The sequence below is a fragment of the Stigmatopora argus genome, chromosome 9 (genome assembly GCF_051989625.1).
Source record: "Stigmatopora argus isolate UIUO_Sarg chromosome 9, RoL_Sarg_1.0, whole genome shotgun sequence".
Classification (NCBI taxonomy): domain Eukaryota; kingdom Metazoa; phylum Chordata; class Actinopteri; order Syngnathiformes; family Syngnathidae; genus Stigmatopora; species Stigmatopora argus.
In genome coordinates this window covers 5,696,044-5,720,526 of record NC_135395.1, presented here as the reverse complement: position 1 = coordinate 5,720,526, position 24,483 = coordinate 5,696,044, and the positions used below count along the sequence as shown (strand labels likewise).

Genomic DNA, 24,483 nt, shown 5'->3' with positions numbered 1-24,483 from the left:
CGGATTAAAAATCCTAACGGGCCGTATATGGCCCGCGGGCCGAGGTTGAAAAACTTGTACACACACGATCCGGCGGGGCGAGCGTTCGAATCCCGTTTCGGCGAAACCTCCGTTCGGCCGAATGAACGTTCGGTGGAACGTCCATTCGGCGACCTGCCCGTCTGTCAAACGTCCGTCGGCGAAACGTCTTTAAGCGAATCATCCGAGTACCGATGATGTCGCTCACACTGGTACTCAGTGCGCTCAGGGAGGTTGTCTTTCTGCTCAGACCAACAAAAAATTAGAGGGAACTTTGGTTCGGAGCTGAATGAACCAATCACGGTGAGGTATACGGCTCTGGAGGGCGGGACATCGGCCGGGCTGTCCAGTGCCTCGCTCACTCACTCATTCATTCCTCCAATCAGCTGGGCGGAGGAGAAGCCGTGAGGCCGATCACTCCGCTCGGCGCGCACACTCCTCCACTGCTCTCAGCATAGAACTGAATGAGGCGCTATGATCCGTGATCCAGCCTGTGTCAGTGTCTGTAGCCATCTCCGCGATTGAAACGGAGAGCGAAAGTGCACATGCGCCACAAACCCGCGCGACTGAATGTGAAAGATCAACCCGAGACTCATTCCAAGTGGAAAACCATATTACAGAGCCCCAGAGATGTCTCTTTCAAAGCCTGCCGTGAAGAGAAAGGTCGGTGATGAGCACAGACAGTTTCAAGAAAAGTGGGGAGTGCAATATTTCTTTGTTGAACACAGGGGCACCCCGACGTGTCTCATTTACACTGAAAAAGTTGCGGTGCACAAGGAATACAATTTGAAACGTAATTGTACTATGAGACATGCTGAGGAGTACGAAAAATACCAGGGAGATGAGAGAGCCAACCAGGTTGCCAGTCTTAAAACACGTCTTCTGAGGCAACAGGATCTCTTCAAGAAGGCTACCAAAGACAGTAATGCAGCAGTCAAAGCTAGCTACGCCGTTTGTGAGTTGATTGATCCTGTGCTAAGTGATCCCAAATGTCTCATGGACTTGGCTTTTCTTGTTGATATCACACATGAGCTTAATGTACTGAACAAGAAGCTACAAGGCCAGGGGCAACTTGTCAGTGCTGCCTATGACAACGTGAGAGCATTCTGCACTAAACTTGTGTTATGGAAAGCCCAGCTCTCTCAGACAAACCTTTGCCATTTCCCAGCATGCAAGGCTCTCGTGGATGCAGGCACACCATTCAGTGGTGAGAAGTATGTTGAGGCCATTTCGAAGCTACAGGAGGAATTTGATCACAGATTTGCAGACTTCAAGACACACAAAGCCACATTTCAAATTTTTGCGGACCCCTTCTCCTTTGATGTGCAAGATGCCCCTCCTGAGCTTCAAATGGAGCTCATTGACCTGCAGTGCAACTCTGCACTCAAAGCCAAGTTCAGGGAGGTGAGTGGAGAAGCAGACAAGCTTGGGCAATTTTTGAGAGAGTTGACCCCCAGCTTCCCTGAACTTTCCCGAAGGTTCAAGCGGACCATGTGCCTTTTTGGGTGCACATACTTGTGTGAGAAGCTCTTCTCCACCTTGAACTTCAATAAGTCCAAGTACAGGTCCAGACTTACTGATGAGCATCTTCAAGCTCTACTGAGGGTCTCCACTGCTTCCTCCCTCAAGCCAAATGTGACTATGTGAGAAGAAGCGCTGCCAGGTCTCTAGCAGCAAGGAGTAGGCAAAAGAAGCCGTGTTCAGAATATTTCATGTTCAATGTTCCATTCAAGTTCAGAAAGTTAAAGGTTAAAGAGCTGTTAATACAGACATTTGAAACGGAATAAAAATAATTCATTTTCTCTACTTAGCCAGCCAGTGTATATCTACTGTATGCTCATTAGTATTATTTGGTTTTATATTACTGATTGATTTATTTTTTATTCATCTTTAAGTTAATTTATTTAATTCATTATTTTTTGTTAAAAAATAAAGATATTTGATAACGTTGGAAAGTTTTATCAGTGCTTTTCTTGTGGAAATCCTGATGCGGCCCAGTCTCACCCAGACTCGGCCTCTAGCGGCCCCCAGGTAAATTGAGTTCGAGACCCCTGCCCTAAATAGTCCGTTTTTATAGTTCTAAAACAATGTTTATTTGAGCTTTTTTCCTTAGTAATGGAAAATTTCTTTTAATCAGGTTTTTCATTTTAAATGGAAACATTTTTTTAAATTATGTTCAATATTAAAGTGGAAAACGGAAAATATTTGTATATTTATTTTTAGATTTTACAAAATGCTTTTTTAACTAAAAACACAAAAGAAAAAAATTGGATTAAAAAATTGCAATGATTTATTTTACAAAGGGGAAAATCAGGAAATGTAACGTACATCTAGGATAGGCTCCAGCACCCCCCGCGACCCTAGTGAGGATAAAGCAGTTCAGAAAATGAAATGAAAATCAAAATGTAAATACATATAAAATGTATATGAATTGGAAAAGACTAAATATTAGTAAAAACGTCTTACTAATATTTTATAAACAATATTTCTTTGACTCTTTTTATTTAAAAAACACATTGTTTTTTAATGGCACTGACGCAAGATGGTGCCACGGGGGATGACGCCCGTGCACCATTTGCTTAAGCCACGTACCCACCTTGATGTGTGTCATATCTATGACAGTTAAGGACAACGTAAAAGTCAAAGTCAAGGTAAGTTACAATATATTGTCTTCGATTAGCCATTGCAATCATCTACGAGTTACCGTGTCTCGCTGGTATTAGTGAAACTAATGCTACATCTTGCTAGCTACTGAGAGACATAACGTTACCAATTAGCATGGCTAACAATCAGTCACATTGAGAGCAGCACTCAATTTTTTGCAAAAAAATAAAATAAAATAATGGGCATTTTAACTATTGTGCCTTTATTAGAACTAGTTGCTATAACGGCTGTTATTTTGTTTGTCTTTTCCATTTTATACAGCGGTTCAAAAAAAGTCACATTTTCTACTGATAAGTGTTGACACTCCCCATACACAAAGGCACCTACGTAAGTATATTTTACATTGAGTACATTTGAAAGGAGATGCGTTGTGTAGCACGGTGGTATCTCTACTTACGAAATTAATTGCTCCCCTAAGTTACGTTTTGTAACTTGGATTTTTCGTAAATAGTGCAGTATTCTATATGTAAATTCTCAAATTCATTCCACGATCTTCAAAAATATATATATCAACCAAACCCTTTAAAAAAATCGTGTCCCTATTCTGTAGAAAGATATGAGTAGCGCGCACACATGCATACACACACAAATGAAAGAAAATGAAGAAAATTATCAATTTGTTAAAATGAATAACAAGAATGCACAAAATATTTTCTATTCGTGCATTTCCATAAGTGTAAGGAGCAAACTAACATTAGGCATCAAAGCACATAAACGCACATCTAAACAACTTCAAATAATGAATTCAGAACAATTTGGCAGAAGAAAGTTGCTTTAACCATACTTATTCATTAATTCATCTTTCTTATCGTGCAACCTCGTAAGGCTTGCTGGAGCCAATCACAGCTGACTTCGGGGAAAAAGCCAGGCTACACCATAAAGCAGGGGTCGGGAACCTTTTGGACATGGAGAGCCATAAACAATTCATATTTTCATGTTAATGCTTGGGAGCCATATTCAGAATTTAAAAGTAAAAATTCATAATAATGTGTGCCTGTTTTTTAGTTATTTCACCACTTTTAAAGTACAAAATTCTTTTGACAACGCTATTGCTAATCAATGAGTCAATGGGAATATGCATGCAGAAGAGTCTAGCAAAGAAAAAATATGAATAAAGCGGCTGTAAATGTAGTGTCAACGCCACAGTACCGACGTGACGCTCGTTCGTATTGGTGCATTTGGGACTCAGCTCTCTCATCAGCGGTTTCCATATTTTACCTCATAGGTTAGCGGAGAGCCATATCCACCCATCCAAAGAGCCAACTATGGCTCCCGAGCCATAGATTCCCTACCCCTGCCCTAGACTGATCACCAGTCAGCCGTAATGCACAAAGAGACAGCCAACCATTCACACTCACAATCATACCACCACCAGCAGGAATCGAACCCACGCCTGCCCACACCGAAGTGAGGTGAGTGAGCCACCACACCATCGGGTCTTTAACCGCACTCGAAACCCCCCCCCCCAAAAAATAGAGACAGCCAAATGTAGGTCAGCGGAGTGTAGGGAGATTGTCAAGCAAGGCACAGCGCTACGCGACAATTTCAAAATAAGACACGAAATGCATTTACGTTTTGGGGTATTTCGTAACTTGGATCTTGTTTTTGTGTATTGAAACAGTAATTTGAATAGCAAAGGAATTTTTGTAACCTGAAAATTTTGTACGTAGAGGTACCACTGTATGTTCATAGTTAATCTGTACCCATTGAAGACTACACTACCCACATTTTTGTAATCTGTTACCACAGATTAATAAACTGTACTCACAATTTTTGTTATGGTAATGTGGGCAGCTGCTCTGGGAGCAATCCTTTTGGGGGTGCATGAGAGCATACAAATTGCATACCAATAGGGTTTACATAACTCTGGGTACAGATTAGCTATAAAAAAGGGATGGGCGGCCTGTCGGCTTGAGTGGTTAGCACATCGACCTCACAGCTCTGGGGTTCAAATGCAGGTCAGTACACCTGTGCGGAGTGTGCATGTTCTCCCTGGGCCTGTGAGGGTTTTCTCTGGGCACTCTGCTTTCCTCCCAAAAACATGCATGGTAGGCTTATTGGACACTCTAAATTGCCCTTAAGTGTGAGTGTGAATGGTTGTCCGTCTCCTCTTGCCCTGCAAGCCTTGTGAGGATAAGATGTTCAGAATTAATGAATGACTGAAAAAAACGGATTAACAAAAACCTGCCACCTGGGGGCTCCGTATTATGGATTGAACAATTGCTGCCAGCTTTCCCAGTCAAAAGGGATTTTGTGTCTTTCGCTGTTAATGGCAGGTAATGAGTTAATACTTACAAAATGTAAACAAATTATTATAACCAGATTTTTTTCATTCGATCTTTTGAAAATGTTACGTACGGGGATGGAGGACCCCAAAGCAGGCGAGGGTGCGAGTCTGGTTCGTTCAAATATTTATTTCGATCGTCCGCGAGGCAGGCGAAGACGAAAGGGGACGGCGGAGGCGGGTCGTTGGCCGTAGCGGGAAGGTCGGTTGCCGTGGAGTCTGTGTGTCATGTACAGGTTCGAAGGCGCAGTCGTTGTCCGTGGTCCGTGATCTATGGTCGTTGTCCGTGGTGGGTGATCCGTGGTCGTTGTCCGTGGTCCGTGATCCGTGGTCGTGGGGGCAGAGCGTGGTCGGAGTCCTGGGTGCAAACAAGAGGTTGAGTATCAATAAGACAGGCAAGGAAAAACGCAGTATTCTAGAATACTCACAGTATTCTGTTTAGACGATCCAACAGCATGGTCATGTTCCTGGTGGCTTTCAATACTCCTTGTAGACTAATGACTCACACCTGGCAGCACTTGAGTCATTAGGGGCTGGACCTGTGATAGGGTGACAGGCGCAACCAGCCACCAGTCTAGTCTGGGGCCTGACAGTAAATGACATTATCGGGTCCAACTTCGGATTAGGCAATCGGTTCTCCTCTTCAGTTTGGTTTTTTTGTCGATGGTAAAGTTACTGCTGATTTTTAAAGCAACTCTGGTTACTCCTTCAATCTCGATGGGACCTAAAGAGTTAATAAAATATTTCAAAAGGAGCGAATCCGAAATTCCAGAACATGCCGCTGACGTTCACGCCACAAAATGTGACTGCTGGCCCTGCCCGCCAACGGCGTGTGAGCGCATCCTACCTTCGGCCAATGGCGTTGCAGGTGGGCGTGTCTTAGAGGGGGAGGAGCGTAGCTTTGCTAAATTACTGCAGCACGGGCGCCACACGCGGCCGCGGCGTCTCTCCAGTCGCGGACGCGCGTGGAGTAGCAGACGCGGCGCGCACGGGAGCGTCCGCCGGTGCGGAAACACGCGATGACTGAAAATCAGCTCCCCTGACCGCGGGGGGGTCCACTCTCCGCTGTCCTATTCGGATTAACGCTCATGCTTCCGACTAGGAATATGCTTCCATTTCCCGCCGGCTGTGAGGATTTGTAAGGAATCGCGAGCACCCCCCACCCCGCCTCCCCCTTTCTTCCCGGAAGACCCCCCGCCCCCGACCCCCATTTTTCCCAGAGAGGACACAGGTGTGATCGCATGAGCGCAAACTCACCTTGGAGGTCCTCCACCCACACCTGCGCCCCCCTCCTTTTCCTTCTAGCTGGCAAAGTGTGACCCACACTTGCCCCCCCACCCCGCCCCCCTGATAATCCCCTTTATTGACAAAAATGAGACTATCCAAAATGTGCCGCCTGAACGCGCTGAGTATCTACTTGTGGGAGACGATTGTGTTCTTCAGGTAAGACGACCTAAGACGGTTTTTGAATTTATTTATTTTTTTATGTGGAATTCCAAGTTTGACCGCCAACGTCCAGTTAATTTGAAATGCGCAGTGCCTGTCCGCTCCCATTGGATTGGATGTCTGCTTCAGACATGGTTGATCTGCTAGAATCATTGACTGCCATTGACAAGATAAGACGTCTAATTCAGGACTGGCTGAGAATGCTGATTTCAATCCCGTTGATGGCGCTAGATGCTAATTCAGCTCCAGCAGTCAAAATGAATTGGATGGTACCTCTACGTAGCGATGTCAATGGCAGCCAAGGAGTTAATAGTAAATATTATTATCTAGTGTTTCTAAATTTAAAAATCCACTTTTTTGATGGCAAAAAGGGCATCATAATCATTTATTTGATTTATTCATTGGAAAATATTTTAGGTGAAAAAAACAAGGGGAAACAGATTTTCATTCATTCATCTTCTGTACTGCGCATCCTCGTAAAATTGACCTGTTTTTCAAAGAAATCTGTATTTTATTTTGGGGGAAAAAACAAATTTCAAATAAATTTATTTAAATAGCAGGAAAATAGAATCATATTTATTTTATTTATTGCATTTATTTGAATTAAAAAGAAAGTACAGATTTTTATTTATTCCTTTTATATATATATATATGTGTGGGTGGTTGTGTATATGTTTACATGTATATATTAATTAAATGTTGAAAACTTTTGTAAATGTATCGAAAACATTCTAAAATAGGAAAAAAGTAATAGCATTTCTCAATTTATAATAAAATGTTGAAAAATTATGTACTTTTTATTTAAATATTTATTTGCTCATTATTTTCTTATTTTACATTATGACATAGGCAAAAATTATTTTACAAAATCAAATTAAAAAAATCATTTGTATTGATTAAACTGTATTTGTTTATGAAAATATTTTAAAAGAAAAAAGGGGAAAACTGATTTGATTCTTTGTTTTATTTTTCAAATACACACATTTTTAATATTAAATTATAAAAATTGGAAAAAATGTAAACCTTTATTTTTAAGATTTTTTTTTTTTTGAACGTATTTCATACATAAAAACATTATATCCGATGTCCATTCGCCCCTTTCATTCAAAAGCAATTGGATGTCTAATGACGTCGATGGCAGCTAATGAGTGCCCCAGAAAGGGTTAAATCCGTATGCCAGATTTTGTGTTTTTTCCCCCGATCCCGCTTTTATTCCTAACCCTGGTTTGATATGTTTTTGCGGTGACATGGTCACACGTGGTCATCCCCGGCCAATCGCCTCACTGCTGCAATGCGGAGGCAGTAACGGAAAGTTGGGGTTGGAGGAGTCAGAAAAATGTGACGGCAACATGTAGCTGCCCCAAAACTTATGATCGATAGATTGTTCCATAATTGTAAAATACAAAATTTGTAATTTTATTTCCCCGAGTACTTTTACGGCCCACACGCTTTGCCGATTCACACCATTACAACTTGGAAACATTGCAAAAAAAACAATATAGATCTTTAAATTTCCCCCTAAAGCTCACGGTCCTGCCAAAATCATTTAAAAAAAAATTCAAAATAGGCTTTGGTATTCATTTCCAAAGGCAAAAAAAATCATTTTATTTTTCCTAATTCACATACCATTGTGCACAAATGCTTTAGCCCATTTTGGCAAAATCTTATGGTTCTGACAAAAATTTAGGCATAACATATCCCAATGCTCCGTTCATTTACTTTATTTTTGAGAGAAAAACACTTACCAAATTGCCTCAAAATCCAACTGAAGTGACCCACAATGAATGGTTAGTGACCCCTTGCAGATGCAATAACATCAACGGGAAGTGGCTTACAATCAACAAGCTATGGGAATTCTTCAAAATGTACAAGAAGTGAGAAAGAAATGCTCCAAACTAAACAGAAAGTGACCTGGAGATGCACCAACATTACTAGGAAGCGGCTTGTACTGAACAGGAAGTCTCCAGGGAAACCCCAAATTATATTGTACGAACCCCAAATCACCGTTCACTCATCAGGAAGAAACCTGCATAACAATGGATTAGACATCTATTGCTGTCAATGGAAGCTGTTGAGTTTAAATTTGTGCTTTCCCTGATCGAATCATGTGATCGAAAATCAGCCCGGATCATGTAATTTTTCTGAAAGATCAGGTTTTTAAAATGTAATTTTTTTTTTTTTACTCAATAGCCACAAATTGGGTTAGAATGTCAAACACTGTCGGTTCGTGGGCCACATTAACGTCAACTCCATTGCATGTGGGCCGGACCATTTTAGATCTAATATTTAGATTTTTTTAAAAATCAGATTAAAAGAACTGGATCAAAAGCCCTAAATAATTTTTTTTCTAGATCTAAGACAATGTTTATTCAAGCTTTTTTTTTCTTAGTAAGGGAAAACGTCTTTTGATAATGTTTTTCTTTTCCAAAGGAAACAATATGTTTGTTAATTATATTCAATAATAAATTGGAAAACAGAAAATATTTGTATATATATACAGTGGTGCCTCGAGATACGAGCTTAATTCATTCCGGGACTGAGATCGTTTGTCGATTTACTCGTAACTCGAATGAACGTTTCCCATAGGAATGAACTAAAAAGAAACACCAAAAACAGGATATTGGATTGGAAAACATTTTATTTTTTTCAAATTTGCCATATGTTAACAAAGTAACAAATAACTAATGGTTAATATAATGTGTTTAGTAGTACTAAAATTAGACGGATTTCGCGGAGGGTAGAGAGAGGGACACATGGGGGGGGGGGACTTTCTGCACAGCAACGCACTCGTAACATAAATTAAACAAATTTAAATGAACTTGGATTACGATGTAGACACTCAAAAATAAATTTAATCTAACCAACGTAATCTAAACTAAACGTAATTCTAATTTTGTTTTAAATTTTGATACCTGTCTTCTCCCGGGTTGGCTCTATTTGCTCCGCCTCCACCCGGAATTTCACATGCAACCTATCGAGGGTTGTTTGCTTTTGTCTTCCCTTCAAAATATTCCCAAAATGATGCACACAAGTGTCCTCACAATAGGATAACGCACGACCACTTGCCAACGACGTAGTATATACTAGTGATTAGTGGCCAGCCAATCGCAGGGCTCAAGGAGACAAACAACCATTCATGCTCACACTCATACCTAGGGGCAATTTAGAGTGTCCAATCAGCCTAGCATGCTTGTCTTTGGGATGTGGGAGGAAACCGGAGAACCCGTAGAAAACCCACGCAGGCCCGGGGAGAACATGCTAACTCCACACAGGTGGACCGATCTGGATTTGAACCCAGAACCCGCACTGTGAGGCCGATGCGCTAACTGCACCACCCAGATATGTACTCTTCTGTCTTATATGAAAGATCATTTGTATTTGTATTTTGTAAACATAGATCGTAAAATAAGTGAACCGACCTTGGATTTGAAGCCAGAACCACAGAGCTGTGATTATGTGATCGGAAATAGTGTTTGAACATGTTTTTTTTAGAAGACCAGGATTTGGTTTAAAAAAAAAAAGTTTTTTAAGGTAAATTTTATTTAATAGCTACAAAGCAACAAAATAAAATGTAAAAGTATGTTGTCAAAAGAAACAAAAGTTTTTTTTTCTAGACAACATTTTAAAACAATTGGAATTGGGTGGAAAAAGAGTACTTTGAAGAGGTTTTATTTACATGGGTACAAAGCAACAAAATAATCAAGATGGACAACAATATTGTCAAAAGAAACAAAAAAATGTGTGTTTTGTGATAAATGATGAAATACGTTGATTACTTGAAAATGTATAGGATCGGTACTTAATATAAGCAGATCCCCAAAATGAGGTGACTTGAACTCTGATGCAAAAAACATGATTGGGATAATTTGAGGTTAATATAGGTTATTGTTTTATTCACATGGCATTTGAAACGAAATGTTGTAATTCATTATTATCCAGAATGTAATCACACTTTATCTCACAGGATCAATCGTGATTAAAATTAGAAACTATTCATAAAATATACATGAGAATAAAATGGTCGTCAGTGAGTTATGGCGGCACGATGAGCCGCGTTTTGAACACGAGGCCAATTAGGGAGCGGAGGGAGGTCTTGAGAGGAACATAATGAGCAGCACTTAGCGCTAATGACAGCTCAGGCTCTCTCGCCACTCACCGCTTGCACCATCGATATGCAATAACTGATCTTCGGAGCCACGTCGGCTCACAAGACCATCGCTGGTCTTCCTAGTTCTCGATTTACCTCTTGTACATGTTCAAACACTATTTCCGATCACATAATCACAGCTCTGGGGTTCTGGGTTCAAATCCAGTTCGGTCCACCTGTGTGGAGTTTGCATGTTCTCCCCAGGACTGTGTGGATTTTCTCCGGGTACTCCGGTTTCCTCCCACATTCCAAAAACATGCATGGTAGGCCGATTAGACACTCTAAATTGCCCCGAGGTATGAGTGTGAGCGTGAATGGTTGTTTGTCTCCATGTGCCCTGCGATTGGCTGGCCACCAATTCAGGGTGTCCCCCGCCTCTGGCCCAAAGTCAGCTGGGATAGGCTCCAGCACCCCCTGCAACCCTAGTGAGAATAAAGCGGTTCAGAAAATGAGATGAGAATAAAATATATTTTCTGTTTTCCACTTTTTTCAAGAAAATAAAAATAAAATATATTCAAATTAATTTATTATTCATTTTAAATGTAAACTAAAATGAATGAAAGATGAAGGGAATTTAATGTTTCCCCCATTTTAGGTTAAGGTCGAAATAAAAAAAAATCTAAAATTTGAAAAATAAAGAACCTGAGAATGCTTATGCTTTTACTGTTTTATTTTTTAAGATAAATACATACAATTTACTGTTTGATTTTAATTTAAAAACAACATAAAAAGCTAAAAATGTACAGATTTAACGTTCCCCACTCTTTTTATTAAAATGCTGGGAACTTGGTGGGTAGTGATTAGCCTGTAGGCCTCACAGTTCTGAATTCGACGGTTCAAAACCCAGTGGGTTCCGACCTTCCTGTGTGGAGTTTGCATGTTCTCCCAGGGCTGTATTGGTTTTCTCCGGGTCCTGCGTTTTCCTCTTAAAGTCTCCAAACATGCCCCTAAATTGCTCCTAGGTATGAGTGAGCGTGAATGTTTGTCCGTCTCCTTGTGCCCTGCGATTGGGTTCATGGTGCCTATAGTTGGCTAGGGTAGGCTCCTGGATTCCCCTGTGATGCTTGTGAGGACAAAGTATTCAATTTGAAAAATGAAATAAGTCTTTATTGATGAGAACCTGATGCCTTTTTAAATGACAGAAATCAAAATTGTCTTACAAAAAGTTTAAGATGTTGTGGTGGCCATATTGCTTCTAATGTCGAAATATCTTGATTCTTTCGATGGTTCATATTAGTGCAATAGTTGTCACTTTCAAACAAGAAATACAAAAAATCTAAGCGGAATTTTGTTTTATTTCATAATCACAAATGTACAAATGTGTTTCTGTGTTCGGAAAGGGTGTTTCCTGCACGTAGACAAATTCAAAAAGGAAGTTACGTGAGCAGTACAACCAGGAAGTGTGTCTGTAGTGGTGGTCTAGTGTTCACCAAATCTCTGCAATAATAGTATGAGATACACATTACACAGGTATCAAGGCTGATATTTTAAAGATCGACTCCACGACCTCCAATCAGTCTTAACAACTATTGGGATGTGCTGACATGCTAAACGCTACGAATACATCTATCAAGGCTACTGGCGTCTGGCCAGTCAGAGCACCTTTAACTACGGTAAGATGGCGACGCCCTGAGCGAGCAGTGACAGGCACAATTGAGTATTTTTTTTTCTTGAATTTAATTCATAGTCGTCAAAATAAATGTTGTTTACTGTTTTATGTTTATCTTTTCTCTATTTTGAAATAAATGACCGTAACGCCCGCATTGTCTTGGGTTATGGCGTTTTGTGCATGTCAAGTCTAATATATGCGCATAAAAGCCGTACCCTGGATTCAGTCATCATTTTTTGCGACATACGGCTTATGTGCGAGAAAATACAGTACTTGTGCTGCCATTGCTCACTCAGGGCGCCGCCATCTTACAGTAGATAAACTTGCTCTGACTGGCCAGACGCGAGTAGCCTTGATACATGTGTTCGTAGTGTTTACCATGTCAGCACATCCCAATAGTTGTTAAGGCTGATCGAACGTCTTGCAGTCCATCATTAAACTATCAGCCTTGATACCTTCGTAATGTGTATCTCATGCTATTAATGCAGAGATTTGGTGAACACTAGACCGCTACAGACACACTTCCTGGTTGTACTGCTCGCGTAACTTCCTTTTTGAATTTGTCTACGTGCAGGAAACACCCTTTCCGAACACAGAAAGACAATGATTGATGGGTACATTTATGATTAGGAGATAAAACAAAATTCCGCTTTGATTTTTTTTCTTTTTATTTCTTGTTCGAAAGGGACACCTATTGAGGTAATATGAAGCATCGAAAGAATCGAGATATTTTGCCATTAGAAGCAATATGGGCTGCCTCGTGGTGTAGAGGTTCACTCGCCTGACTTTGATATGGGCAGGCGTGGGCTCGATTCCCGCTGGTGGCGGTATGATTGGGAGTGCAGATGGTTGTTTGTCTCTGTGCGCCCTACGACTGACTGGCGACTAGTCTAGGGTGAGTCTGCCTTTCGCCCGAGGACAGCTAGGTGAGGCTCCAGCACCCCCTTTTTTTAGGATGGGTGATATGGAAGGTGAATGAAAAACAAAGAAGCAATATGGCCGCCACAACATCTTAAACTTCTGGTAAGAAAATTGTAATTTCTGTCACTAAAAGGCATCAGGTTCTTGTCAAGATAGACATTTATTTTTTCAAATTGAATAATTATATATTTTGCATTTACAAAGACAGGCATATTAACTTCCTTATGATATTGACCCAAATAATGTGCAACCAAGAAGATGATCCTTTCGATTCATACAGTATCTCAGAAATACCACCTGCGATGATTTTTCTCAAGATTTTCTCTTCAAAGTAACACATTTGTAGTCCCTTTTAAAGCCATGAATATGGAGGTGAAAATTATGAATCAGAGAAGTCTTTTACGAGAGAAATTGTAAAATTCAACGATTTAAAGGCAATTTTAAGGGCCCGGCTTTTACGTATATGCGAGAAAATACAGTAAAAAATATTAAAATGTAAATACCAATTATAACAAATCTATGGTTTTTTTGCCATTGGCAAGGATGCACATCCAATCTTAAATATCAAAAGCCTAATTCTAGCTTACAACAACAACCACACAGTGCTACTGAAAAAATGCTAATTAGCTCCCGTGACACGAGGAGCACCATATATTACTTAACCTTTGTCTCAATTTCCTTTGGTGTCAAAGTTACAGTAATGAGAAGAAACGTTGACCGTTGCTTTATATTTTGCACTTTATTTTGTCAATTTGGTAAGGGCGTTTGTTCATTCGCCCTACCTATCGGTCTACTACTTGTCTGGGGCCTTCAGTGAGTCGACGTCGACCCTGACGGTGGTACCCAGAAAGCCAAATATTCTCTGAGGTGGTCGTTCCCCCCACATTTTGGAGAAGGCGTTTGCACTATGACCGGTGTTCAGCGTGAACCACCCCCGAACTCCATTTCTGAGCTGCGCTACAACACGCTTGGTTGGATCTTAAACGCTCGCAAGCGATTGTCACTTTGGCTTCCCGAGCCGATGACAGTGGAGGCGGGACGACAAGCCGGCGAGTTCCGCGCCGACCCGTGACCTCCTTCTGTGTTGCTGACCAACCGGACGCCAGTGACGTCATAACTCGAAATAGAGCGCTGGAGCCCATTACGCTCTTTGCTTCCAAAACAACTGAGACGTAATATCTAGGCAATATCCATGATATATTGCCACATTCTCACTGGTAATTTCATTCTGGATAATTAACTCCAAATTGTCCAAATCCTCTTAAAAGTATTAATTTTTAAATGAAAAAATGTAGAAAAACAGTAAACATCTGTATTTATATTCTTTAAAATATTTATATTAAATATATTTCATATTTCTGTTATTTTTGTATTGCTTATTTTAATGAATGAAAAAGGAGAAAAAATACAGTACAGTGGTACCCCGACATACGAGCACCCCGACATACGAGCATTTCGAGATACGAGTAAAATTTCGAGCAAATAATTATCTCTAGATATGAGACAAATTTCGAGATACAAGAAAACCAGGTGGCCAAGACATGAGAGGCTGTTTATGATTTTAGTCTTTTTTGCCACATCTCTTTCGTGTATAACAGATATCTACGAGCACTGGGCGGAGCGGTGCATTTTTTTCAGTGTTTTTTTCCCGTCACTCAGCGCGAATGGCAGAGCAATCGCTATTACGAGGAGTATATATTTCTTCTCGTTGGCTAGTGGTCGTGCGTTATCCTATTGTGAGGAGATTTCTCCGCCCCCTCTCTCTTTCCGTCTCTCTTTCTCTCCCCCTTCGAAATCCGTATAATTTTAATACTATTAAACACATTTTAGTAATATTAAACCACTAGTTATGTGTTACTTTGTTAATAGATGGTGAATTAGAAGAAACAAAACATTTTTTCCAATCCAATATCCTGTTTTTAGTGTTTTTTCAGAGGGTTGGAACAAATTAATTTGTTTTTAGTTCATTTCAATGGGAAACGTTCGTTCGAGTTACGAGAATATCGACATACCAGCTCAGTCCCGGAACAAATTAAGCTCGTATCTCGAGGTACCACTGTAAAGAGAAAAAATATTTAGTTTCAAATTTATTCTATTTTCTAATTTTTTAAAATGAAATAACACGTAGAAAAATATGGGCTTGATAGATTGAATTTATTTGTGCATTAATTAATTTAAATTAATGTTATTTAAAAAAAACAATTAGACGGCCCAGTGGAGAGTGGTTAGTTTGTCGACCTCACAGTTCTGTGATCAAGGGTTCGATTCCAAGTCCGGACCTTCGTATATGGAGTTTGCATGGTCTCCCCAGGCTTGCTTGGGTTTTCACCGGGTGCTCCGGTTTAATCCCACATCCAAAAACAATGTGCAGTGTAGGCTGGTTGAACAGTATATTGCCCATAGGTATGAGTGACCGTGAATGTTTGTCAGTCTCCTTATGCCCTGTGATTGGCTACCCACCAATTCAGGGTGTCCCCGTTTTTTCTTCAATTTTTTAAGTGTGCGTAACATAATTTTAAGTTGTTAACTTGTGTTTCCGTATGTGTGTGTACATGCTTGCTCAGCTGCCACTTGCAATTCCACTCCATTTTTCATTCAAAATTTGTATACTTTTATCATTTTCAAAGTAGTCAAGGGCCGCAGTGGGTGCAGGTTTTCATCCCAACCGAAGAAGAGGATACAGTGTCACCAATCTGGTGTTTTAAAAGTATAGTAATCAGTTGAGTGCTGTCAGGTGCTGCTAGTTCAGAAGAACCTCATTGGTTAAGCTGTCTGCTGGATCAGTTGGAACAAAAACCTGCACCCACTGCGGTACTTTGTGGAATAGTTTGGACACCCCTGGTTTAGGGGTTAGTCATATAATACATTGATGATGTTAGACGTCCAATCCATTTTGACTGGGAGGTGGTGAACGATCGAAAACAAAAGCCAATCAGTGAAAAAATATTTTACAGTCAATTAAACGGACGTCTCCCACTGTCTCATGGTTAATAATGCCTCCTAATTTTAATTTCATCCAGAAATGTATGGCTTTCGAAGGTGGTTTAGCAATTTCCAGGTTCATACCGTGGCTGTTTTTTGTTTTTGTTGTGTGGCGGGCAGCCTGGCGGCGTCCAAAGAGGCGGCGGCTCGGAAAGCCGCCTCGCCCATGCCGCCCTCCGAGTTCCTCGACAAGCTAATGGGCAAAGTGTCGGGCTACGACGCCAGGATCCGACCCAACTTTAAAGGTAGGATTGGGAGCCTTTTCACAATGTCGCTGCTTTTTGTGAGGGCAAAAGGCAAAACTTTAGCAAAGCACTCACTGCCAATGGTTTGTATTTGTGCTTCAAGTCATTGCCTCATCACTATAGGAGGATTTGGACTGAATAAAATCAGCCACTATACAATACAATCTGGGCTTCATTGGTGCACTCTATTTTCAATTACCAAACGAAAAGGAAATTAGCCAGGAACGGGAAGCATTAGGATGTTTAGTTTGATGATGTTAAATGAAAATCAAGTTTCTTTGGTTTTCAGTTTTGAATGAATAACATGAAATTTGAATGTACATCCTTGCATACAATCAGGACCTCATCTTTTTAAAACACAATTTTGGTCTTAGGCTCACTTACCAGCATTTACAGCTGTCAAAAAAACAAAAAAAAGATTTTTTCTCAAATTTGATTCTTAATTCTTTGGGAATGAGGGTTGATTATTATGATAATTAACCACAAATAATCAGATTTTCTTAAACATAAACTCAACTGACAATCAAAATTTACATTGAGCTCAGTTCGTATTATATATATTTGGAGCTAAGCTCATAATTGTAGTGGTAAGATCCGATTTTCACCTAAGACCATAATTGTGATATAGAAAATTGCACTGAGTTCATAATCATGTCATAGAAATGTTTGAGTCAAACTAACAATTGTATTATACGAAATTTGGTCAAGCTAATTATGTTTTCATAATTTCCCTAACTTTATAAGCTCTGTTGGGTCCTAAAAATTGGGTCCTAAGCAAGACGGTGCAATGAAAGGTACCCATTTTTTCCCCGGTAACCATGTAACCCTCTTTCAGAAGCGTGAAAGGTAACCCCTGAAATAGAGGGTTACCATTCTAGGGTTAACAATCATACATCCAGTCATGTGACTCTTTTCATCCCTCTAATCTGAACTGGGAGGGTTGGCAGTGAAAGAGGGAATAGTATTAACTCGCTGCCAATTCTCCCATTTAGTAATGGAACTGGAGATTGATCCCATCGCCACTACACTTATAGTCCTGTACAGTTACTATTCTCAACCGGTGACGCTGGTTGAAACTGGGATGAAACACATTATGCAAAAATTCACATTTCTGGCAAATTTGATTTTTTTTTGTCTGGAATTGAAAATGTATTTAACAAACAAGGGACTCAAGCAGGGGCGTCTTGGCTTTTGGAATTTGACTTCAAAGAAGAGAAACTAGGTGGTGGAGACTGGACTCATTGGATGCCATTTATGGGCATAGCCCCTACCAAGTTTACACCCTTGTCTGGCTAATACAAATGTAATTAAATGTCAACTTTCAGCGTGGAACAAGGTAACAAATCAACAACTGTCGGATTTTAGCCCATTTCCCTCTTTGCTAATGTGAATGTTCTGTTTAATCATCTCATGTTCTTATTCTCAACTTTCAGTGTGGAACAAAGGTAAAGAATAAACAAATGTCAGAATTTAGACCCTCTCCTCCTTTGCGCCACCCCACCTCAGCCTTTCCCCCTTTGCACCCAGCTCTCCTACAGTGCTAGCTGGCTACATTGCTTGTAGCCACATGCTATCCCAACTGCTTGTTTTGTTTTTGTTTTTTCTCTGATAATGATGGCAAATATAGTGACTTTTCCCCCCTCCCCGAATTGACACCCACTCTTTTTAGACATGTCACAGGTTTCTCACTTTAGAAACAGGACAATTAGTGAGGAAGTACTCGTACTCATTTCTGAACATTCCTGAATACTGTTTCATTTAGCTCAGGAGTCTCCAAACTGTTCCAGAAAGGGCCGCAGTGGGTGCGGGTTTTTGTTCCAACCTATAAAAGGAAACCTTTCCACCAATCTGGTATCTTAGAAGTGCAATTAGTGGATCGTACTCGTTTCTGAACATTCCTGAATACAGTTTCATTTAGCTCAGGAGTCTCCAAACTGTTCCAGAAAGGGCCACAGTGGGTGCTGGTTTTTGTTCCAACCTATAAAAGGAAACCTTTCCACCAATCTGGTATCTTAGAAGTGCAATCAGTGGATTGCAGTTAGGTGCTTCTTGTTTCAGCAGAAACCTCATTGGTTAAACTGTTTGTGTTGGATTGGTTGGAACAAAAACCTCAAGGACCCGTTTTGAGACCCCTGAATTTTAGCTGGTGCTAACTTCCTTAGCATCCTAAAGCTTTGAGCATCACCACCTTGTTACACCCATGCCAGATGGGTAATTTGAATTCTTGCCATGCCATTGATGGGTATAGACGTTCAATCGCGTCTTTTCATTCTTCTGCTGTAAATTGAAATGAGTTTAATACACATTGACGTCCAATCCCTTGGAACTGGGAAGCTGGAACTGAATGAAGATTCGCTGTCAGTTGAAACAGACTGAACGTCTAGCGCTATCAATGGCAGCAAGTGAGTTAAATTGTGCACAATAGAGTGCACCTGACGGTAAGGCTATTCTGTTACGTTACTGTATGGCTATATGGTATACAAGACAATGGAAATGTGGGGAGGCAGGTGGGGGAGTGGGGGTTGGGGATAGGATACAAACTTTCCCAGATGTCCACATTGTTTAGAGCAGGGGTGTGCAAACTATCCAAAAAACAGGTCCGATTTTGTCAAAAGTAGCCCAAATTTTATCAACCTTTTTTCTGCCATGCGAAGTCTTAAAAATACCCTAATTGGGTGGGAATCCCCTCAATCTTGCAACACACGAGCAGAAGTGTTGCACCAGGAGTGTCTAAACCTTTTTCTCTGAGGGCTTCTTTCAGGAAAATCAAAGGATGCCACTTTCAGAGAGGATCATAATCCTTTAGAAAAAAGTTTGGATTTTTAAAATACATTTTTCTGATATTAACTCATATATTCAGTGCCGTGAAAAAGTATTTGCCCCCTCCCTGATTTGTGTTTTTTGCACATTTATCACACACAAAGGTTTCAGATCATCAAACCAATTTTATATGGGACAGAGACAACCCAAGGAAATAGAAAAGGCAGTTTCTAAATGATGATTTTATTTACCAAGGCACAAAAATTACAAACATGTCTGGCACTCTGTGAAAAAGTAATTGCCCCCTGAACCTAATACAGTGGTACCTCGAGATACGAGCTTAATGCGTTCCCAGACTGAGCTCGTACTTTCAGTCAATATCGAGGGTTGTTTGATTTTGTATTCCCTTCAAAATATTCCCAAAATGATGCACACAAATGTCCTCACAATAGGATAACACACGACCACTTGCCAACGAGAAGTAGTATATACGCCATTCGTACTGTCTAACGGGAAAAACACACTGGAAAAATGCAACGCTTCGCCCAGTGCTCGCAGAGACATTACACGAGGGAGTTGCGACCACAGAGACATTACACCAGAAAGACAGTGCCCATGATGTTCTTATGGCGTCCGCTGTCTGCTCGTGTATCAAAATTTGTCTCGTTTCTAAAGATAAATATCTGCTCAAAATTTTACTCGTATCTCGTATGTCGAGGTACCACTGTACCAGATTGCACCACCTTTGGCAGCAATAACTGAACTCAAACGTTTACGATAATTTGGTTATGGGTCTTTCACTTTGGAGGAATTTTGACCCACTCTTCTGCGCAGAATTGTTACAATTCTGCAATATTAAAGAGTTCCATAGCAGTAACAGCCCGTTTCAGAGCACACCACAGCATTTCAATAGGAAATAAATCCGGACTTTGACTTGGCCACTCCAAAACCATAACTTTTTTTTAGCCATTCAGAGGTGGACCTGCTGGTGTTCTTTGGGTCATTGTCATGATGCATGCTCCAAGAGCAGTGGGTGGAGCTTGCGCACACGAAGTGAGGCCCGGACGTTCTCCTTCAAAATTTGCTGGTAGCCAGCAGAATGTATTCTTACATCAATTACAGCAAGTTGTCCTGGTCCTGAGATGGTAAAGCAGCCCCAGACCATCATTTTGCCACCACCATGTTTCACTGTTGGTATAGTGTTTTTTTGATGGAATGCTGTGCCATTTTTTGCCAAATGTAATGGGCCGCTCACCTTCCAATAAGTTCAACTTTTGACTCATTAGTCCTCAGAATGTTCTTCCAAAAGTGTGGGCGATCAACAAGATGTTTTTTGGGGCAAACGTAAGACGAGCCTTTATATTCTTTTTGGACAGCAATGGTTTTTGCCTCGGAACTCTGCCATGATGCCAGCTTTGAATTGTGTTTTTCTTATAGTAGAGTCATAAATATTGGCCTTAACTGAGGCCAGCGAGGCCTGCAGTTCTTTTGATGTTTTTCTAGTTTCTTTGCTGACCTCCTGGATGAGTTATCGTAGCAGTCATTTTAGCTGGCTGACCACTTCGGGGAAGGTTTGCCACTGTTCCCAATTCTCTCCATTTGTGGATAATGGCTCTGACAGTAGTTCGCTGGAGACCAAAAGCTTAGGAAATGGTTTTGTAACCTTTTCCAGACTCCTAGATGTCTATCAATTTTTTTCACATTTCTTCTTGAATTTCTTGGGATCGTGGCATGAACTTGTAGTCTACTTCACTTTGTCTGACACATTCTATTTAAGTGTTCTCTTGATTAAACACGTGGTGGTAATCAGGTGTGGGTGTGGTCTGTGAAATGGAACTCAGCTTTCCTACAATTGTGATTAGTCAGTTTTTTTGTAATCAATTACTTTTTCACATAGGGCCAGACAAGTTTATAATTTTTTCTTTAATTGTATTATTAATTTGAAGCAAAAAACTGAAATTCTACATGGTTTCCTAGATTAAATTCACCAAATTGTCATATATTGACTTGTACACTAATTGAGACGTTTCTTCTAGTGTTCAAGCTAAAAACTACAACAATATAGGCTGTATTTAAACTTCTTGTGCAGGCCATATCCAATGAGATTTTCATAATTTTGGCCAAGAAAAACTGGGATGCAGGCTGCTGGGATGTAGTTTGAACACCCCTAGTTTTAGAGATAATTGAGATAGGGTGACCCGAATGTCCACGCTCCGTCACGGCTGTCGTTTTGCCAGCGTAGCGTGACGGCTCGTGCTCGCGCCCAAATCCTGCGACTCGTTGTGTGTACGCGTCGCTTAAAAAAAGACAAACGAGTGCAGCTTCGCTCAATCGTCTCTGACACGCAATCTGGAGCTGACAACATCAGCCGATGCACACAAACGCACACAAACATCACATCACACAAGTATACACACATTCAGAAACACAAACTTGCACATGTACTAATGTATAATAATATTCACACACCCACTTTACTAACTGACATCCCCAACCACACAAATAGTAGCACACACAAACATGCCGTCTACTCACTTTTTATATAAACACAAATATACCAATATGCACTCAAAAATATATATGCACACTCATTAAACCAAGATACATACACAAATTCATGCAAATACGCACACACTAACATGCATTAATATGCACACAACACACGTACCCCTACACACAGAGACTAAGGTATCCATTGGGTAGAAAGTGACAAATTTTATTTTTTTAATAAATGTAATTTAAATTTAATTAAATTTACTCTCCTTGCTGTAATTAAGTAGTTTTTTTAGTGGCACTTGTAATTTTTTTTAGTATTTTGAGTAAAATCAGTTATCTTTCTTTGGCTAATGTTACTCAGTTACAATGTTCCCTCTAATTTTTCGTTGGTCTGAGCAGAAAGTCAACCTCCCTGAGCGCACTGAGTACCAGTGTGAGCAACATCATCGGTACTCGGATGATTCGCCTAAAGACGTTTCGCCGACGGACGTTTGACAGACGGGCAGGTCGCCGAATGAACGTTCGGCGGAACGTCCATTCGGCGACCTGTCCATTTTTCATGTAAAACATGCTGTAAAACACGAAAAACATAAGTGGACAGAGCTACTGCCACTTGCTGCCGCTTAAACGGCGCCATCATGGGGAAAAGGGTAAAAAAAAAAAAAAAAAAAAAAAAAAAAAAAAAAAAAAATCCGATTTTTTTTTTTTTTTTTTTTTACTGCGCGCCATATGATTGCTGCTGCGCAGCGAGGACGAGAGTAGTGCGCAATTGCGCACGCGCGCAGCTTAGAGGGAACACTGCTCAGTTACTGTATTTTTTCTTCTTCTAACCTATACGTCATCCCTGACTATAAACCACAGTCATTACATTTTACACAAAAACAACCCAAGGCACACTGGAATATAAACCATTTTAGTGTGGCTATGCAGCAAAATGAATGCAACCCTAACATTTACGATGAACCAGTCAGTTTGAAAATAAGTAAAATATTTTGCAATATACAGATATTTATTTTTAAGGTGGCCTGTGGATGTTGAAAATGAATGAATGAGCTACTTTAAAGTACAGGCTGCATTAGCTACACTGATACAATTATCATACTGATGGAGAATGTCCAACAAGTCATGACAACTGGCCCATTTGTTTATAGTGTGCATCAAACAAAGTTTATATATCAGATTGTAAACATAAAAGTCAAGGTATGTTAACATATTGATTTAAGGTTGTCTTCTAAGAGCAATTGACCTTTCATAACAGCTCTGCACTACATAGGTAGTACTGTTGTTACTCCATCTAGTTTTGTGAGTCCAACGACATCTATGGCAGGGAAGCGTATACCGCATTATGTTAGTGATTTGTTTTGGAACAATATCCTCCAGATGTAGGCAGAATGATTTGCAGTATACAGGGTAGGGTTACGTTTTGTAATACCTTAAGATACGAGCTTAATGCGTTCCAGGACCAAGCTCGTATGTCAATTTACTCGTATCTCAAATCATTTTTCCCATAGAAATGAACTAAATACAAATTAATTCATTCCCACCTTCTGAAAAAGCACAAATGGATGTTACAATGGAAAAACATATTTTTATCGGTTCTTATTCACCACCTACTCACAAAGTAACAAATACCTATCTAGTGGTTATGATCTTCAATACTAAAATGTTACTTATTACAGACAGACGGAGTGGACGAGAGAGAGCGAGAGAGAGGACAGGAGAGAGACTTGTCGGACGTGCTCGTAACATAAGAAACTTTAAATTTAACTTAAATGAACTTAGATTACTATACACACTTAAAAAGTTTTAATCTTACGCCACACTAAATTTAAACCTTCTTGTGCGATAACCGAGTCAAAGATGTTAATGTATTCCACCGCGGCTTTCGAGGCGGAACGTCCTGCTTCTCGTTTTTTTATTCATCAAATCAGCCACGGCTCGCTTGGAAGGATTTCGCTGGTGTCTTTTTCAGATGCTTGCTTTGGTTTCAAGTCCATGTAGATGATGCTGGCTTTTTCGCAGATTGTCGACTCGATCACGCTATCTCCAGTAAAAAAAATGCAACCTGTACAGCCCGGCGCTCGGAGATTTCTTTATGCGAGAAAGACAGTGCGCTGTTATCATAAGCAGTCTCTTGCGTACACGGCCACCACACTGTCTCGTATGCTCGTATCTCAAATTTGTCTCGTATATATTTGCTCTGAATTTTCCTCGTATCTGAAATTTCTTGTATGTTGGGGCACTCGTATGTCAGTGTTACTGTATGTACATGCATACAAGCTAAATCAGAGAAACCACATGACCTCTATTTTAAATGTGACTAGCACATCACTGTGAATGAGTCATGCTCTTGTACTGCTGGATAAGTTATCTTTTATATATTTATCTAATGTTTGGCAAATATAAGGCCAAATATGAGCATTACGGTTAGGTTAGCAAGTTCACTAAACCCGATGTTCCAAAGCTAACGTGCTACTCAGTGATAAAATCCACCAAGAGTTGGTCAACAGGTTAGTAGCAGATAAATATTATTGCGAGTGGCATTAGGTTTTCTGTGTTTTTTGGGGTGTTTGATGTGTACAGCATGCACAGTGTTGTGATACTCCAGTGTAGGGTGTCTCTTTACAATATGCTAAATAAAAAAATATTCATGTTCAAGAGGCTTATTGGAATGATATTTTTTTAATGGACATAGTAGCCTATTTTCACGTCTTTAGGGCTCAACGTCTTCAAGAACACTGTCTCACTTGCGGGCACAATTTCTGTATTTGCCTATACACAATGCGCTTTGGCTCAATGGGCACATCACGGTAGTGCTAGGATGAAACGGTGATATGCTAGCATGGATGCTAACGCACGTTTTATAGAAGACAGCAGGAGTAAAGCTGAGTTTGATTGTGCTTTTTTACTT

The 24,483-nt window shown here is 40.3% G+C and overlaps 1 protein-coding gene across 10 annotated transcripts in view; it reads left to right on the top strand.

Moving 5' to 3' along the window:
• Positions 1-2,554: 2,554 nt before the first annotated feature.
• The window catches only part of glra1 (glycine receptor, alpha 1), a 76,822-nt gene continuing 54,893 nt past the window's right edge, over positions 2,555-24,483 (top strand). For 2 of the 10 annotated variants that reach the window (XM_077609063.1, XM_077609061.1), the window contains exons 1-3: positions 2,555-2,669; positions 2,944-3,009; positions 16,180-16,316. In XM_077609063.1, the coding sequence (XP_077465189.1) occupies positions 16,238-16,316 (79 nt within the window). In that variant the 5' untranslated portion in view covers positions 2,555-2,669; positions 2,944-3,009; positions 16,180-16,237. Of the gene's footprint in view, positions 2,670-2,943; positions 3,010-3,907; positions 4,095-5,873; positions 6,410-16,176; positions 16,317-17,749; positions 17,762-24,483 lie in introns of those variants that run through there. The other 8 variants (XM_077609062.1, XM_077609064.1, XM_077609057.1 and 5 more) reach the window with 8 other exon arrangements.